The sequence below is a fragment of the Callorhinchus milii genome, unplaced genomic scaffold (genome assembly GCF_018977255.1).
Source record: "Callorhinchus milii isolate IMCB2004 unplaced genomic scaffold, IMCB_Cmil_1.0 Scaffold5, whole genome shotgun sequence".
In the NCBI taxonomy this organism is placed as follows: Eukaryota; Metazoa; Chordata; class Chondrichthyes; order Chimaeriformes; family Callorhinchidae; genus Callorhinchus; species Callorhinchus milii.
Genome location: NW_024704746.1, coordinates 5,960,753 through 5,979,814, shown reverse-complemented (window position 1 = coordinate 5,979,814; position 19,062 = coordinate 5,960,753). Strand labels below are relative to the sequence as shown.

The window sequence follows — 19,062 nt, the reverse complement described above, 5'->3', positions numbered from 1 at the left end:
TTACCCCTAGAAAAGTGACCTGCCAATCAACTAACAACCAGGTCTTTGAGTGTGCAGGGGCAGAGGATTTGCCCACTGCATGCTGTGATCACGACTTCACTTTTAAAAGAACAAAATAAATTTAAAAAAATTAGATTTTGGAACCTTGTTACGACTTTTATCCTGAGGGTATCATTAACACCAAGACACTAACCAATACTCCAGTTGCTGTTCATTTGGCTTGAAGGATGGAATGCTGTGAAGTGTTGGAAAGCAATTTATTTTTTAAAAAATGGTCAAATAAAGATAATTCATTCATGTTAGCAATAGAAGAAAAAAAATCACTAACTCTCTGCAACGTTAAACTTTTACTGTTCAAGAGTAATGGCCATTTTAGCTCCATTGAGTCAATGGCTTCCAACAAAACACATTCAATTTGCACTGTCATGGACTCAATCGCAACTGATGCATCCAGGCATTTGTAAGTGCAATATGTTTTAATATTGAATTGAAAGGCACTGAAGACTTGAAATGTAAAGAAAATGAAGAAAGATTTGGTAATAAAACTGGCAACTAAACCCACAAATATTTTTTAACCACAGAGCCTGACAGTAACCTTAATAGGAAAAAATTATGGAGGAGGGGTTTGAAGAAATGCACTAAAGTCAATAACAACATGGACTATGTCCAGACTATTTAGGAACAATATTTTGGAAAAATAGCATTTCTTTCCATTGTTTTGGTCTTCATTAAAACCTCCCCTTGAAGTTGACACATTACACTCACGATTATAGTGCAGTGGGCAGCATTAAGCAAGTATGGGGTGCTTATAGAGAAAGCGAGGTCAATAACGAACTAAAAAATCTGGAATACCTGAATATTCACAATTCACCCAGATAAAATGGAATGCATCCAAAAGAACATGAAAAATGATGAAAGAAACAGATGGTGGCGCTGGGCAGGAAATGTTTCACAGCTCATTGTGAAAAACGTGGTACCAGATGAATGGACAACTGGTAATATAACTCCAACCGTTTTTAAAAAAAAGTAGGGGTGCTGTCCTGACAATGACCATAGTTATATGGTCTTTATTATAGGGTGCATATTTAAGTGCATTTGAGAAGTTTGAAAGTAATTAATCTAAGTCAAAGCAGCATCACAAAAGGTGGTTTGTGCATAAAAAAAATAATTGGAACTATTGAAAATACAAGTGATGGATGATGAAAATGTGGCTCATATTAAGATTCAGATCACGGCTTCAATGAGCGATCATGGGATCAATAAGGAATTAGTAAACGATCTAGGAATATAAACCAAAGAGCAGGAAAATTATTACTAAAGATGCAGCGACCGGCAGAACTCCCTAGTTGGTCATGCCATTTATTGAAAGAGAAGATGGATGAGTGGGGATGGCAAGTAATTATTATTCTCAAGAATAACTAGGAAATTTAGCAGAAAACAAATGGAAACATCTCGTCATTAATCTGGAAATAGTCCATATTTTACAAAAAAAATGCAGAACACACAAAGCTAGGAACCAAATATGGAATCAGAGGAGGCAGCAAAGATCTTACAAAGGGAGCTTGATTGGCTATGGTACAATAGTCGATGACTAGTAAATGAAGTTCAATACAGATAAATTCAAGGTGCTACATAAAGAAAGTAAAATTAGGAGTCGGATGCATTTTATGGACTGAAATAGAATTTGATGAGGGAGAAGCTGAAAATGCACCACAAATGTTTGTTGACTCAAACCTTTCAGTGTAACACAGCAATAATTCCAGGCCCTATTGCCAAATCAGCTCAATTGTAAAATGTTTATTTTATATCTGCCGTTTTAAATGTATGTATAAACATCACGTTCGTAATACTGAACTGCACATGACTAGCGTAATTTACACAAACCTGAATAATTGGATTAAAACTGCAAAAATACACAACATTTTCCACATTAAGAATAAGTATAATTTATGATCCAAAACTAGAAAAGCAGGGAAGAAAAAATAACCAATTACTTTGGTTCTCAAGATGCAATAACCTTTGGTTAAACTGTTGTTTGAGCCATTTAACCCTTTGAAATACTGAATTTCTTTTCAGTACTGTTACTATTTATCATGTCTGCCCTGTAAGATGTAGCAGACAGTTAAAGCTCCAACAGCTGTTTCCATTTCACAGCTCAGGGCAGAATATCCAAAGATTCTCTTAGCAACCATTATGCAACCAAACAACAAAAGTAAATTAAATTAGTATATGCAGCCACAGATGAGACGAGAACCTACTTTTCCTAACATTTTTGACTTTTATATGGGGTTATATTTATTTCTACACAGAAAGAGATGGGAAAACAATCGGATTCAATGGGCTGAGATAACAACCAGGACAGTTGCAACATCTTAGTTTGGATATTACTTCACTTTGCTCATTGAAAAAGTTAAGTAACCAACGGATTTCCAACATTTCACTTCTAAATGTTCTTCTTAAAATAGTTTTCAATAAATGCACTTTACAGTATATGCTGTGAAGCACTTTGGGATGTCCCTCGATGAGAAAGAGCCTATACCAAACGTAAGGATTATTAATATTTTTTTTCTATTTAAAGTATCCAAAGAATTTGAAATCTTTTTTTAAAAAGGTTTAATTTTGAAAAACTAAACATGATACTACTAAACAAGGAACAAATGGATTTTTCTCATTCAAGATTTCTAAATTTGATGCAAAGTCTCTTCTCAATTTTTAGGATGATTTTGGTCAGCTAGTTTATAAAATTAATTTAAAATCACATATATGGTCATTCAAAAAAAACTTCACCCATCACTCTCGTCTTTATGCTATGTTGTGTTCTAATTGTATTGTACAGAACTGCTCTGTACAGAAGGACGATTGAAAGCAAACTGCTCAGATATTCCTGCCCTTCTTTGGGAAGCTCAGACCTCTGTTTGGCTCCATCCCCAAAACTAGTGTTTAAACGGAAGTGTAAGCACAAATCCGCAACCTTCCACTTGGTGGCACAGCATGTTACATTGTAAATGCAGGATAAAACAACACAAAAGTCCATCGTCTTATCTGGGTCGGTTCCATTATCTCAACCCTGATCCTCAAAACCTTTCATACATTTTATTCATTTATTATAATCATTACTCCTCTGAACTTAATAATCTATATACATTGTATACATATAGATCACATGCCTTTCACATCAGAAGGATGTCCCAAAGCAGTTCACAGGACATACTGTAAAATTATGTGTAATTTGTAGGCCTCGCAAGGTACAAATAAATATTTCTACATCTTTCCTCTTCCCTAACTTTTAATTTCATAATATTGGTTTCATCTCCAACTCCAATTTACTCCATTGCAATTGCTCCCAAACTATGGAAGTCTTAAATCCCCTCAGTCTTCATTCCTTCCTTTAAAGTCCACAGGTATTCAAAGTCTCAGCTCAAAACCATCCGACTACCACTTCTCGTCTGCGTCTTTTGACTTTAGTGGTGTCCTGCACAATAGAATTTAGTGCTTCATCTTAAATTCCCAATAGTAAAAGCGGCATCACTGAAAGTCTAATCCTGGTAATTTACTAAAATAGTTATACAGGATAGGACAACTTTTTAAAGTTTCCCCATACTGCTCAGTGTTCCATAATGTGCACAACCATACCTCACAAATCTATGGTTCCTCAAAACCATACAGAGTGAATTACTATATCTGTTATATCTATATCTATTTCTAGCAAGAAGGTGAAGCCCTGTGCTTCCCCCAATGGATTACTTGCTGAAGCCAATGTTCCCTCTATTGCCTTGTTGTTCTTTTTAAGTGATTGCCAGTGTGTGAATCAAATTGTGGGTATCTTTGCAATCATATTCTGATGTGCCCTGAGTTAATTTAATGCAGGAACCATACATAAAGCTGGAAGAGGGAGATATTTGTTAAGAGTATTCAGTGTTTTATACTGAAGTTAGGTCTATGGTCTGACACCCTAGCATCTAGTAAGAGAATGTGTCTATGGAAAGAGACTAGAAATTCAGAATTCCTCTTTATATCTGACTACTGAAATCAATGGAACTGATCAACATGTGTGAATGTCATGTCAAATAATTACAATATACCTCAAAGACTAAAATGCTAGTTTGTGTGATGCCTGCAGCTATTGGCACTTTACAGCTTGTGATTCATACATTGGAAAAAGGAAGTTTATAATTAAATGAAGCTGAAAAAGCATAATAATCAGCAGACACTACTGTTTCCAGTTTATTTGCCAACATGAATATTTACATCAATTCCTACGCCAGCATATTACATATTTATTTATATGTATTATACACACATACAGAACACAGTGTGATTCTACATTGATGGAATCGTGAATTCAATGACGTATTCACATTTTCCTGCTCCTCCTCTTGAGGTGAAGGGTTACAATGAGACATAACTGAACCAAGAAGGTCTCCATTAAAGGGGCTCCAATTAGCCGGTATTTTCTGAGGGAAGCACATTGCCCATTCAGATTGCAATATATCCCACAGGTGATTACCATGTTTATGGGAATGATCGTGTTTCACTGCCATTGTCCCCCAAAAAAATTCCTCTCTTGTTTGTTTAGTTAGGACCACCTTATCCATTGGGGCTTTGGCTCGCAGAGGTAACTGGAGCCAAGTGGGACAAATCCTTCCACTGTTGTCCATTGACTCACGTCTGCCTCTCCAGGTCCTGCTGATGAGGCAGGCCGGATGGGTCTCTCATTAGCAGTGCCCTGGAGTAGTGGAGACCCACAAGGCTCAGGAACTAGACTACTGAGACCACCATTAAGGGTTAACTTGATTTGACGTTGCATCACCAAACAATTCATCTCATTTTACTCCCTGCTGGGAGAATAGCCCATGTATTAATCTGGGCTGGGAGTTATTTGGAGTTGAAATAGTAAGAAGAAAAATGACTATTAAGCAATTTAGACTCCAAAAATGATAGTTATTCAGTGAAACAGCTCTGCCAGTTAAAATACCACATTTGGAAAAATAGTAAATTTTAACACTCACTTTGCAGGACCATAGCTGATCACCATAAATGCCAGTAGTGCCATAACACACACAACCCTTCGTTTTGGAGTAGTAACTTTTAGCTGATCATTCTAAAAGGAAGAAACATAGATGTTCATCAGATGCATATTTGGGACGCAACCCTGAGTGAGGGGCGCTATGTAAATACATGTTGTTGTTATCAAATGGAAGGATTATTATTATTTTTATTCTTGGCAGAACATGCAATGGAGCTGTAATAGAAGAATCAGAGAGGAAAGCAGAACTAAAAAATAAAGTTACAATAAAAATAGTTGCAATAAAACAAACCATAAGACATTTTGAAGAATATGAAAGAAATTATTTTCTTTGAAAAAAAGTGTTTGGACCACATATGGTCAAAAGAGATCAAGAATAACGAAAAATACATAGAAATACATAAAAAGGAAGAAAATGTAAAGCAGCAAGGAATGGTTAGCTGAAATTTCGTTTCAGCAACTTAGTGTGCAATGCTGGTATTACCACAACAACAAAATTACATTTGTACAGCACTTTTCATGTCAGGAAGACATCCCAAGCCACTGGACAATCAATGTTTCAGACCCAAGCTGAGGGTTGGAATCGGGGAGGGTGGAGGGCAGGGTGATCAAAAGCACGGTCAAAGAGGAGGGTCTTGAAGGAGGCAAAGGAGGGGGCGAGGCTGAGGGACTGTGGGATGGAGTTCCAGAGGGTGGGGGCAGAGTGGTTGAAAGCCTGCCCACCAATGGTGGGGCGGGCGAGGCGGGGGACATGAAGCAGGCCGGAGCCTGCTGAGCGGAGGGAGCGGGCAGATTGGTAGGGGGTTAGGAGGTCGCAGAAGTAAGGGGGGAGCAAGTCCATGGAGGGCTTTGAAGGTGAGGACCACGGGGATAGGGGTCAGTTTTGCCCAAATGCACAGACAGTCAACCTTGTTATCACTGACATGACAATGCTTCCTGATATCACTAACGTCACAAGACTGATGACAATAAAAGCTCCCTTTGGGCAAAATGTCACTGGGCTTGCAAAACATAACCAACTCTACTCATATAAGAAAAGAATCAGATGAAAGCAGAATTAGAAAATAAAACAGATGAAATATAAATGTAAAATAATGTCCTAAAGTACATTTCGAAGAATGCCGAGGCTTACAAGGACATAATCTTAAGTGAACTGCATTTTGTGCTTAAGTGCATTATATAACAGGGTTGCATTGCTCAGTGAAGTTCTTATCAAGAAAAAAACAATTATATGTGCACCTTTCTCAAGTATTAATTTTGATTACCTCAGAAATCAGTTGCTGAAGCTGCTTTTGAAGCAAGCCATTTTCATCTTTAAGTTTTACATTTTCAGCCAATGCTGATCTCAGTCTGTTTTCCAATTTCACCAAGTACTCCTTCTTCCTCCTCCGAGATACGCAAGCCGATTCCCGATTTTTAATCATTCTTTCCTGTCGCTTTAGTGCATTTGCCTGTTGGTTAACCAAATACGTTAGTTTACTAAATGTTCTAATTCAGGAACCTTCTTAAAAACAGATAACAGCATTAATAGGTGTGAGCCTGGCTGGCTCAGCTGGTAGCATTCTTGCCACTGAGTCAGAAGATTAGGGGTTCAGTTTTGATGAAGTGCTGGGGGTGTGCTGTATTGTTGGAGGTGTTATAATAATAATCCTTGCATTTGATAGCGTTTTTCGCATCTTCTCGACGTCTCAAAGCGCTTCACAGAATATGCTCTCAAGTGAATTGATTGTATATTTGTGGGCGAAACGTGGCAGCGCACAGCAGTGTCCCACAAACAGTCGTGGATTGAAAATGACCAATTTATTATTGTTTTGTTTTTTTGGAGGGATTATTATTAGGCATGTGAAGTAAGGAAACTTGACCAAGGTTTCATCTTTTGTCTTTCTAATGAGATTAAATTGAGGTCTCGTCTGTTTATTCAGGTGGATGTAAAAGAGTTCATGGAAATAGAAAAATGTTTGTCCTGGCCAACAAATAAAATTGAGCAATCACTTCATAGTCGTTTGTGGGACATTATTGTTTTCAAATTAGTATAATCATGATGAAGTAATTGTTTGCCTACAATACACAGTAACTACATTTTACAGCAAGTCTTGTGAAGTGCTTTGAAATGTCCTCATGTGAAAGGCTCGTTATCAACTGGAAGGATTATTTTATTATAATTTAAGTATTACATGCTCTAAAAATCTCCCTTACCAGAATATTTCTTTGAAAGGTGCTTCTTAAATATTCCACTGTCATTCCTTTACCTTCCTCTATTCCAGGAAACTAATGATAATAATCATCCACTTATTCAATATAGCTCCTTTTAACATTGGAAGTCTCAAAACATGTCACAGAATTCATTCTCTTGAAAGATGTATTTTCCTCAAGTTCCACGTGAGCCACTCAACCATTAAACTTAAGCAAAATACAGATTTCAGTCACATTTTGACAAACTTGAGACACATCTTATTTACAAAGACTTAAACCTATCTCATAACTGTTCAAAACAACAACAACTTGGATTTATATAGCACCCTCCATGCCAGACGGCGTCTCAGAGCACTTTAAAAAGCCTATTGGCATCTAAAAAGTACAGTGAGAAATCACGTCACAGTATCAACCCATTACGTTACTTTAATGTTTACTTACGAAATTCTGCAATTGGGAATTGTACTTGGGAATAAAATAGACACAGGAAACGCAAAATACACAAGGAGCTGGCAATGTCACGTTTAGATCATGCACAAAGTATGCGACAGCTGTGCTAGAACTCCAGAATGCCTTACTTATTCCACAGATGGAGCCACATTTCAGATGTCATTATCTGGTCCTGCTCCAGTTCACTAGCCACCTGATACCCAGTTGTAACTTGGACAAATGTAATGTTCACCATTAATTCAGCCAACTTTATTACACTCCAGGTCGTCATAAAATATCACAGCAAAAACAGAACCTAGGCAAATAGAAAGGTACTACCAAGAGTATGAATCAGTCGCAAACACTCAAAAAAAACATTCTAAATGAAACTGTGCCTGGTCCAATAAAACATGGTATTGCATAAGATGCAAGTAATTTCACACGATTATTTGTTTTAAAAAAACTAAGCAAGCTCACAACATCGTTCCCATAGGAACATTACAGTTTTCTTCTAACACTTGCAAGCAGCGTCAGTTAAAGTACTCCCCAAATACCTGGAAATACATTTATGAATGTATCTTCTACCAGGAATTTTGTCATTTTAAATTATAAGAGGATCTCAGCTTTTAGCTGCCAGAATTCTCTCATCATACATCTTACAAAGTAGATACTCGTTTTAATTTAAGTAGGGGCTACAGAGCACCCAAGGAACAGATTTCAAGCTCCCATATTCAATGAACAACAACTTGTGTTTATATAGAGCCCCTCAGGCAGGGTAGCTTCCCGTAGCGCTTAAGGATAGCAAAACAAGTATGAAGCAATATCTACAACAACAAATTGCATTTATATAACACCTTTCACATCAGGAGGACGTTCCAAGCTGTTTGTCAATAGAGGGTTTGCTCACAAACTTGGGGTTGGATTTGGGGGGAGGGGTTGGGGCCAAGGGGGAAACATGACCAAAGGCATAGTCAATCATATTGGTGACCAGGCTGGACTACTATTAAAAAGTGTATCGTTAGAGGTGCTGTCCTTTAGTTGAGACGTTAAACCAAGTTGTTTCGGTGGATGTTAAAGAACCCATGGCACTTCCTATACTTGAAAAGAAAATGAGTTTTTCCCCAGTGTTCTGACCAACAATCCTCCAGGTAAAATTGGCTCTTCATTTCATGGCTGGTTGTGGGACATTGTTCAGTGTGCGCAAATTGCCTGCTATTTCTCAAAAAATTCTGACCATCACTGGAAGATATAAATCTTGCATTTGATATTGTGCCTTATCACGTCAATGAATGGTCTCAAAGCACTTCACAGGAGTAACTGTGTGGGTGAGTGTGGCAGCTAATTTGCACAGAGCAATTTCCCACAAACAGCCATGGAGTGTCTGACCAATTTTATTTAAGGGATTGTTGACCAGGACCCGAAGATGTTTAGAGGCCAAATAGCTTCCCCAATAATATAATAAATAATAATAATCCTTGCATTTGATATAGCGCTTTTCACGTCAGGAGGACGTCCCAAAGCGCTTCACAGAAAACACTGTAAAGTGAATTGACTGTATATTTGTGGGCGAACGCGGCAGCCAATTGCGCACAGCAATGTCCCACAAACAGTCATAGATTGAAAATGACCAATTTATTATTGTTTAGTTTTGGAGGGATTATTATTAGGCTCTGTGTGGAGTAAGGAAACTTGCCCAAGGTTTCGCCCTCTGCCTGGAATTGAACTCAGGTCTCTCGCTTGCAAAGCGAGTGCTCTCAGCACTGAGCTACAGGACTCCACTGAAAATCAGAAGGGAAAATCTGCTCTTGTTCATAATAATCCTTGCATTTGATATAGTGCCTTACACTGTAAAGTGAATTGACTGTATATTTTGTGGGCGAAACACAGCAGCATCTCAGTAACAGTCATGGATTGAGAAACCAATTTTTTTTAAACTGTAAATAAATTAAATAATATGAAAAAATGTTGAACAGATCAATAAAATGCTGCATTACAATACTGAGTTTCATAAACGTACAGTTTCTCTGTAACCTTTGCACATACAATATGATTGACAATGCATGCTGGTTTTATAACCAGCAACAGCTGTAAAGAATAATCTGTACCTGGAAGAGATGAAGCCCTTACAATTAGTTCAGCATGCCTACACCAACAGCCAAAGAATCTGAATTAAAGTCGTCCTTCTTTTCAAAGCCCACTAAACTATGGTGCACATTTTGCAGACAGACTTCCCTCTTGTGATAAGGGGAGGGTGATCCATTTTCTACATCCACGTTCAATGTATTTAGGACAGTACTGCTATATCAATATGTATGCCTTCAGCCACTAAACCCCGAGGCTCTGGAACTCCCTCCCTCACTCCCTTCGCCTCGCCCCCTCTCTTCCTATTTTCAGGTCTCGGCTGAAGACCTTTCTTTTTGACCACGCCTTTGGTCACCTTCTGCCCCCTCCCCCTGGCTCGGCCCTGGGATCCGTTACTGTGAAGCGCTCTGAGATGCCGTCCGGTGTGGAGGCTGTATAAATCCAAGTTGTTGCTGTTGCAGTACGCAACTGTGAAAATAACTGCCTGGCAGTTGACGAGCTGGGCCTTCATGTTAGAAATTGACCCAGTTATAGCAGCAAGTCCAAGGACAGTCTATTGAAATTTAATTCCCAATTAATACAATAAAAAATCCAAGTTAGCTCTAGGTTAATGGTAGTCAAGAAGCAAACCCCCACCCCCAAACATTTGCACAAGTCTAGGTAAGTCTGTGGTAGTGTGAATCAGTTTTTTTCTTGAATGTTTTTTGATATAGCAAAAATCAAGAAATATTCAATCAAGAATTTTTTTGGGGGAGGTCCACCACTACTCTAGGTCAAAGCTGTCCCAAACTTGTCGAGGTAGAACCAGTATAAAGCAGGCAAGCAAAAGTAATCACTGCAAGATGCAAAATGAAGCCTCAACTTCTCACATCCTTCCTTCCATGTGGAATCCTTTAGAGTAATTCTCAGAGCACTTGCCCCACAAGCGAGAGGACCTGGATTCGATTTTCAAGCAGGGCGAAACATTAGGCAAGTTTTGTTGCCCTTCTGTTTACCAAGCAGTAAGTTGGAACCCGGCTGTTGGCAGATTGCTTTTCTGGGGGTAATAATCCCTTAAAAATAAATAAAATAACGACAATTTGGCTGCCACGCTTGGCCCACAAAATATACAATCACTACACTTTACAATATAATCTGTGAAGCACTTTGAGATGTCTTGAAGATGTGATAAGGCACTGTATCAAATACAAGTATTATTATTATTGAAGGTCCTTTGCCTCAATTTACTGAGTTAGATCATTCCTTAAAGAACAAAATCTTCAAAACTTGTTTCAAAAGGAAAATCCCAAACATGCCCAATATGTTCTTGGTTTAGACAAGAAACCAAGAATCAGCAAGTGGTGCTCTGAGTACTGGGAGATCAATCACTGAACAACACTGAGTGCATTAATTCTTTGTTTGGTCAGCTAGGTGGCTGACACATGAAGAAACCCATTGTAATGCTTAAGAGTATACAAACCAGACAGTTCCACAATTGCATGCCAACTACACATGATTATTTCCCTGTGTCTGGAATGGAGTGCATAGTCTCTCCCTGGAGGGAAGCATTCCTGCTTACTTAATTCCAGAAAGTATTAGGTGCAAATTGGCAAGAGCAAAGGCTTGAGGACCCCCAGAATATATACTGTGGTATTGCCAGAGTTTAAACAGCTAGAACCAAACAGCTTGCCGATAAGAGCATTGTTTGGCAAGTTTCCTGTTGCTTGTCCAGTTTGGACTGAAAACAGTTCAGACACCAATTTGATCATAAAATATGATTTGGAACTTGCTGTACTGTTAAAATGCTAGGCACCATTTCTAAATACTGGGAGAATCAATTCTGTTTCATCACTCGTGTCCTTCAGTTCTATACTGGATTTCAACTTTCCCACATTTTTAGACACTAAGATTTAAATGCTATTAAAGTTTAACAATTTGACTAGGAGAGTTTCCTCCTAGATAATACTAGTATTTATTTTACTAATGCATATATTTGCAAGTCAGAGTTAAAAATGTTCATTGTGTACATATTTAGTTAAAAAATATTCATATGCAACAGTCACTGCTTACAATTTAGAAACAGAATTTGTCTTCCAAACAGCAAAAAAAAATGTTAACTGACTAAAAAAGTAATTCCTAAGCTTTTACATAAGAAATGTACTTGTTTGCCCAAAAAATGGAAGCGATTGCATTTTCAGCTGATGGAAACAAGTAACCTCCACTTTTATCTCCTTTTCCAAAAGTGATTTCAGTTTCCCCTTCACAAACTACCATAGCCCACAAAAAATATACAGTCAATTCACTTTACAGTACATTCTGGGAAACGCTTTGAGACATCTCGAAGACGTGATAAGGCACTAAATCAAATGTTTATTATTATAGCAAGATGCTTCTTCAATATGCTTTGAGGCACCAAACAAGCAGGACAAACACACAGAATAAAAACATGGAAATCCAGTTCATATTAGGTGTTCAGTTTCCAATAAAACAGCACTGCATCCTATGTATTACTTATGTAATCACCATTTTGATTGCTCAAGCTTGCTGCCCTGTCCCCACCTCACCACCAGTGGCAGAGCCTTGAGCTACTGTACCCCGAACCACTTGAACACCCTCCATCTTCCTCTCTGTGTGTCTCTTTCCCTCTCCTTCACTCTGTCTGTCCTGATTCTTGATCTTTCAATCTTGCTACGTAGTGGATCATCTCCAACCTCCTCTTCCTCCCTAAAGTCCTGAAATGCATTGTTGCCACCCAACGTCATTCACATCTTTCCTTTGGTCATTAACTTCATGGCTGTTTGTGGGAAATCCCTATGTATAACTTGGCTGCCACTTTCACCAACAAAATACCGTCACTCACTGCATGTTCCAGTATATCCTGTGAAGTGCTTTGGGATATCCCCCAATGTGAAATATACTATAATAAATGCAAGAATTATGAGATACGATTTGCTCCAACAGGCAAGTACTTGTAGACTTCATCTCAGCCAAAGAAATACAAGAAGCACATTACGTCAAGCACTGAATAACTTGTGCATTTCATCTAAAAATACCAGACATTGACTTATATACACAAATACTCCATTTTGCTTTCAACTCAAAACCTTTTTTTGTTAGAAAAGAGACATTCGGTCATTCCTCTGAGTAGCATGTGAAGGAAAAATTAACCAGATTTCCAGGTGCAACTCAAAAATTCACCCCTTTACAAAACACACACCAGATTTGTAGCTGTGCAGAATTATTAACACTTGATGATAGTGAGTAATTTCTAGGTCAGAGTGTTAGCACAGGGACACATCTACAGACTCCATGAAGTGCCTTTCACCGCAACAAATGATGCGTTGTATACCTTAAGTGGGAGAGCAAAACACAATAGGTTACTTATAACTTCTAAGATGGTCAGAATTCATCACTTATCCCCAAGCTATAGTCAAACTGCAATCACTAAAACACATACCAGCATCATCAGACACCTTGTCAACACCCACATCTTTTCAATAAACAATACTATTCAATATACAAATACTATTTTCCTAAGAAATCAAGCTTCTGGAAATAAACCATGTTTCCCAGCATTTTAGTTTTTCTAAACAAAAAGCAATATGCACAGCTTCCTGCAATCCAACCAACCCCTGAGGGCAGACTGCTGTAGATAAAGCAATGTCACAAAAATGGAACCCTCAACAGGTAAATTAGTTCAGTATAGTGTTAAGTTTAAAGGAATACTCGACAATAAGACCTTATCATATCATCATTAGAATCCAATATCTCCTGTATCTACTTCAAACATCCTTCACATTGAATTGCACTCTGGCAATCTGCAGCACTATATAGGATAGGTCTGGTGTTGAGGGATTCACGGATATTCTCCTTGGCAAGGATTTTGGCTAAATAGCAATATCCCAACTGCAATCTTACTCACTGCCAACTGAGACTGAACATATTTAAGTGCTTAAATATGTTCCATAAGTTCTATTTATTTCAGGAAGAAATTCCTATAAACCGAGAGGAGCAACACGTCCTTGAGGCAACTCAGCAATGTAGACACAGCAATGTGGGGAACTCACCCACCACACCTGTGAACACTGAACTCTCACACTTAGCCTACCCCCACCAACAGCCACCAAACTCTCACACTGCCCACGCCTCCCCCAGCAGACACCAAGCTTTCACACTGCTCCCCCAGCAGACACTGAGCTCTCACACTGCTCCCCCAGCAGACACCGAGCTCCTACACTGCTTCTGCCCCAGCAGACACTGAGCTCCCACACTGCCCCCTCTCCCACCCACCCCAAATAGCCACCAGGCTCTCACTGGTCCCTGACCATGCCCTTGTTAGCCACAGCAGTTGTTGCTCACCAGGTGAAGTGAGTTAATTTACCAACTGTCAGAACACCTGCTCGATGTAGCAGGTGAACCTCATCACGATGGAGCAGGAAAACTTCTGCTGAATGTCTAAGATCATTCCTGACCAACACCTGGAGCAATCACTGAGCCCTCATAGGCACAAATCCCTGTTTAGTCGGGAATTCAGTTCATTTGCAAGCCCAACAAATAAATGGCCGACAAACTGAGTTATTCAAGGACAGAAACACTTAGGTGTTAGCTTGGCTCTTTTGAACTCGGGTCTCTCACTTGCAAAGCGAGTGCTCTAACCACTGAGCTGCAGGACTCCACAACTGTTTGTGGAACATTATGGGCAATTTGGCTGAAGTGCTCGCCTACAAATATACTGCGCTTGTAGGCAGTGTATTTGTTGGGCGTTTTGACAGTAAAATCCTGTCCCAATATATCAAATCCAAGGATTATATTATTAAAAGACTGAGTTATAGAAGTGCTGCTGCATTTCCAATTTAACTTTGCAAAATGCCCTGCCCTGCTGTGCAGTGTATCAAAATAACTTATTGATGTTAGGAAAATTGCATACAACTTTTGAAATATAATGTTAATGGTTTTAATGGTTTCAGAAAATGCTTACATAGAATTGTGTCTTTTTATTTGAAAATGGAGAGTGACCAAAATCCTAAATGCATGAATAAGGGCAACATAGGCTAGTCTGTTGATTCTCTAAATAAATTTCTACGACTGGATAACTCACAGCTCGGACCAGATTTTGATTGAATTTTGTAACTGTGTCTTTTTCATTGCTTGTTGGCCTCCCCAACTCCTCCCTCCACAGGCTGCAGATCATCCAGAACTCTGCAGTCCGTGTCCTCTCCCGCACTACGCTCCGCGACCCTATCAACCCCATCCTTGCCCAACTCCACTGGCTTCCCATCACACAGAGGATACAGTTCAAGATCCTGGTCCTCACCTTCAAAGCCCTTCATAAACTTGCTCCCCCCTACCTCTCCGACCTCCTAACCCCCTACCATCCTGTTCACTCCCTCCGCTTAGGGGGCTCCGGCCTGCTTCATGTCCCCCACCTTGCTCGCCCCACCATTGGCAGGCAGGCTTTCCACCACTCTGCCCCCACTCTCTGGAACTCCATCCCGCAGTCCCTCCACCTCACCCCCTCCCTTGCCACCTTCAAGACCCATCTCAAGACCCTCCTATTCGACTGTGCTTTCTATCTCCCTGCTTCCCACCGTGCCCTCCACCCACCCCCCCCAACCCCCAGCTCGGATCCATAACTCTGTCTGTCCAGCGCCTTGGGACGTCCTCCCGACGTGAAAGGCGCTTTACAAATGTAATTTTGTTGTTGTTTTTGAAGGTGAAAATAGTATTCCAAATGTGGTCTCACTTGTGACAATCATTTGTTTGATTTGTTGCTAAGTTCCCTCAAGATGCCAAGACAGTTTGGAATACAGCCTATTGCATTGGCCATCGATTCCATGCACTCCCAAACTCTACAGAAGCCTCTTATGTGGAACCACAGAGTTTGTTTCGGGTCAACAAAGAGAAAACTGTAAACCTACAATAATCTAATTGCTCAGGATATTTGCACAGTTGCTATCTTAATCTAGGATTGGTCTCCCTCCTACTGTGAATTAGCATGTATTTATTACATTTTATATTTCTAGCTGGAGAGAATCAGAGCTGGGGGGGGGGGGTTGAATTGCCCTCTTTTGCACTCAAAGAACAAAGCTTGAGTGTGTTTGGAGTAAATATTGAAAATTAAACAGGAAAAGCATCAGATTTAAATAGCACAAATAAGTGTTCCAACTAACTTATCCCAGTGCCTCAGCACCAATGCATTTTATAGAAAATACTACATCATTTTTTTCCTGAAATATGATTTACTAAACATATTTAAACACTTACAATGTTGGGCTTTGTATGTGAAACGTGGCGTTTCATTTAAACAGGGTCACATTTAGAATAATGTAATTCAACCAAAATGCTGGATGAAACATCCTGCCAAGGAGAAAGCCTGACACCTGGCCTATCGTATAGTATGCTCCAGATTGCTATCTCAACAGCTCACTACTTTTTGGAAGAATCTTGGCAGCAAGTCACCTACCGATTATCTTGATGAAGAGATATTAAAAAGGGGAAAGCGCAATAGGAGAATTGATAATTTACTCTAAATGATGTTTAAAGTAAATTATCAATTCCTGATGAAACAACACGCACTCTTCATGTAAAAGAACTAACCCTGAAACGCTTTGTAAACTAAGATTAATTGGAAATGAAGTGAATTTTACGTAGGCAAATAGAGTAACTAATTTGTACTGGAAACATATTTGGGTTGAAATAGTAACCTGTTGTGTGTCAGGCTGGCTCATTTGGTAAATCTCTTGCCTCTCAGTCAGAAGATTGTGAGTTCAAGTCCTATGTCGGGATGTGGAACACATGGAGTCTAAACTGAGACTCCATGCAGTGATGTGGTGTGCTGCATTGTTGGAAGCACAATCCTTCAGATAAGACAGCAAACCAATGTCCTATCTGCTTCTCCAGGTGTACATTAAAGATCCCATTTCATGATTCGAAAAGAAAGTTTTTCAGTGTCCTGGTCAACAATCCCCCAAATAAAATTGGTCATTCACCTCACTGCTGTTTGTTTGGATGTTGCTGTGCATATATTTGCTGGCGCATTCGCTCACAAATACAGTCACTAGTCACTTACAGTAAAATCCTTAAGTAAAGTGCTTTGAGACATCTTGACATGAAAGGGCTTCACCGAATGTAAGGATTATTAACCCTCTTCTGCACAATTTTTTTTACCATAAAGTTTATGGTAAACTTTATGGTAAAAAAATTATGAGCTTGGACTCCCTGGTGCTGAACTGGCTCGAAGGTGACATGCCTGGCAATGGAATGTTGGAATCGAGCCAGCCCTCTGTGCCAGTCTGGGTAAAAATAATAATAATCCTTGCATTTGATATAGCGCTTTTCACGTCTTCTAGACATCTCAAAGCGCTTCACAGAATAGACTGTAAAGTGAATTGACTGGAAAACTTCCAGTTCCTAAGCCAGGCAGGGCCGCAGTATTGCAGGGCACTGCTGATGGCAGCACAGCCTGGCTCATCAGCAGGACCTGGAAGGGCAGACCAGTCACTGGGGTCAGGCAGTCATCTCACTCAAATCCTGTTAACCCTGCAAGCTAAAGCCCTTACGGGTAGGGTGGTCCCAGCTGGACAAGCAGAGGGAAAGTTTGCCGGATAGCAATATCAATGGCAAGTTATGCAGTTTTAGCTGGTTAAACTCCCAGCAATTACCCCAACGCGCACTCTGGTGTCCCCAAGTGCTTCTGGAAGCAATTGAGCTGCTTTATATTGCTACCTTCACTAACTAATTCGCCCATACAGTCAATACCCAGTCAATTCCCTTTACAGTATATCCTGTAAAGCACTTTGAGATGTCTCAACAATGTGATAAGGTGCTATATTAAATGCAAGGATTATTATTATTAATAAATATGCCCTGAAGAAAAATGTTAAGAATAATTTTATGGCCATTATTTCAGGTGGGATATTGAATAAAAAGGGCAGTTTATGATGTAAAGGTATTTAGGATGTGTAAACTGTCCAAAATAATAAAAAAAATTAGCAGTCGTCACTTTGTGAAAACAAATTTGTGAATCCATTGTGTCTTTTACAGAGTTGCCTAGTGGAGATTTGTGATACTGACTTCCTCTTCATATGCCTACCACATGTGCGGACAGAAAGACTCATCGGAATTTCCATTAATCCCATCTGTGCAGAACTTCCATGACCATCAAAGCAGTTTACACAAATAAAACAGAGCAACTTAGAAGTAATCACAATTATTTGTTTTAAATATACAGACAACAGGAAAAAAGGACTGAAATTGATTTCACTACAAGTTTTAAGTTTGAACCAACTAGCTTTGTGTGACTTCCACTCAAATGAATTAACTCAGACACTACTGAGTTTCTGGAACTGGCTTCACGAGCAGTGCAGTTTCACAGGCAATGGCATAAATGATTTGCTGAAAGCAGGTTATAAAATTTGCTGTGTGTACAGGTGAATAACAAAGAGGATAAACAGCATTAAAAATTGGCAAATTAAATGGATATCAATGTAGATTAACAATTTCATACACTTCAGAACATAAAATAGCAAAGATGTGGATGCAAATAGGAATGTCCGTTATCAGAGATGAATGGATTTGGTTGTGATTATTCATTGAAATTGTCCAATCACATAAAGCTGCTGACAACAAAGCTCATCGAGAATAAGTTGGCATTGAGGGCATATAAATTGAAACAAGGTATTTTAACCTTGCATATTGTTATAACCTGGTATACATTAGCAGTGATACCACATTGGAAATAATATGTGCAGCTTTAGGAATTTGACTTTCAAATGGCTATTAAAGTGCTGGACAACATTCAAAGAACAATAATGATGTTTCTGCACCATGTTATGAAGAAAGGCCCACAGAGCTAAACATATTCTTAATTGGAAAACAAAATGGCAATTTTGAATGCTGACAACACAAGCTTCTAAAATGATGAGAAGCACTGATTATGTAGATGCGTGATAGAAGCACAGGGTGAGCTTTGCTAATATGTCCCTGCTCTGAAACTCCAACCTGGAGTTCCTCCACCTTGGCCCCTTCTTCCCACCTTAATGTACCTCTCATTTTGCTTGCACTTTTAGCCATTCAACTAAAATGGCACTTTTATAAATACGCTTCAAGCTACCGCTAAATTGAAAATTGAACCCAAATAACAACAACTTGCATTATATATAGCGCCACTCATGTAGGTTAGCAACGCAGGGTAACATTCCAGAGCTCTTGACAGTGATGGAGCACAATGTCAAGCCAGGTGGAGGAGGAGGTGACCGTAGGCACGGTTGAAAAGGTCTTCAGGCGTGACCTGAAGATGGGGAAGGAATGGGCAAGACGGAGGGATAGAGGAAGAGTTTGGGAACCCAGTGGCG

At 39.3% G+C, this 19,062-nt stretch overlaps 1 protein-coding gene across 1 annotated transcript in view; it reads right to left on the bottom strand.

Annotated features, from left to right (window-relative positions):
* atf6 (activating transcription factor 6) overlaps positions 1–19,062 on the bottom strand; it is a 115,725-nt gene that overhangs the window by 68,744 nt on the left and 27,919 nt on the right. The window contains exons 8-9 of the mRNA XM_007902964.2: positions 6,292–6,477; positions 5,010–5,101 (exon numbers count right to left, since the gene is read on the bottom strand). Of these exons, the coding sequence (XP_007901155.1) occupies positions 5,010–5,101; positions 6,292–6,477 (278 nt within the window). The remainder of the gene's footprint in view (positions 1–5,009; positions 5,102–6,291; positions 6,478–19,062) is intronic.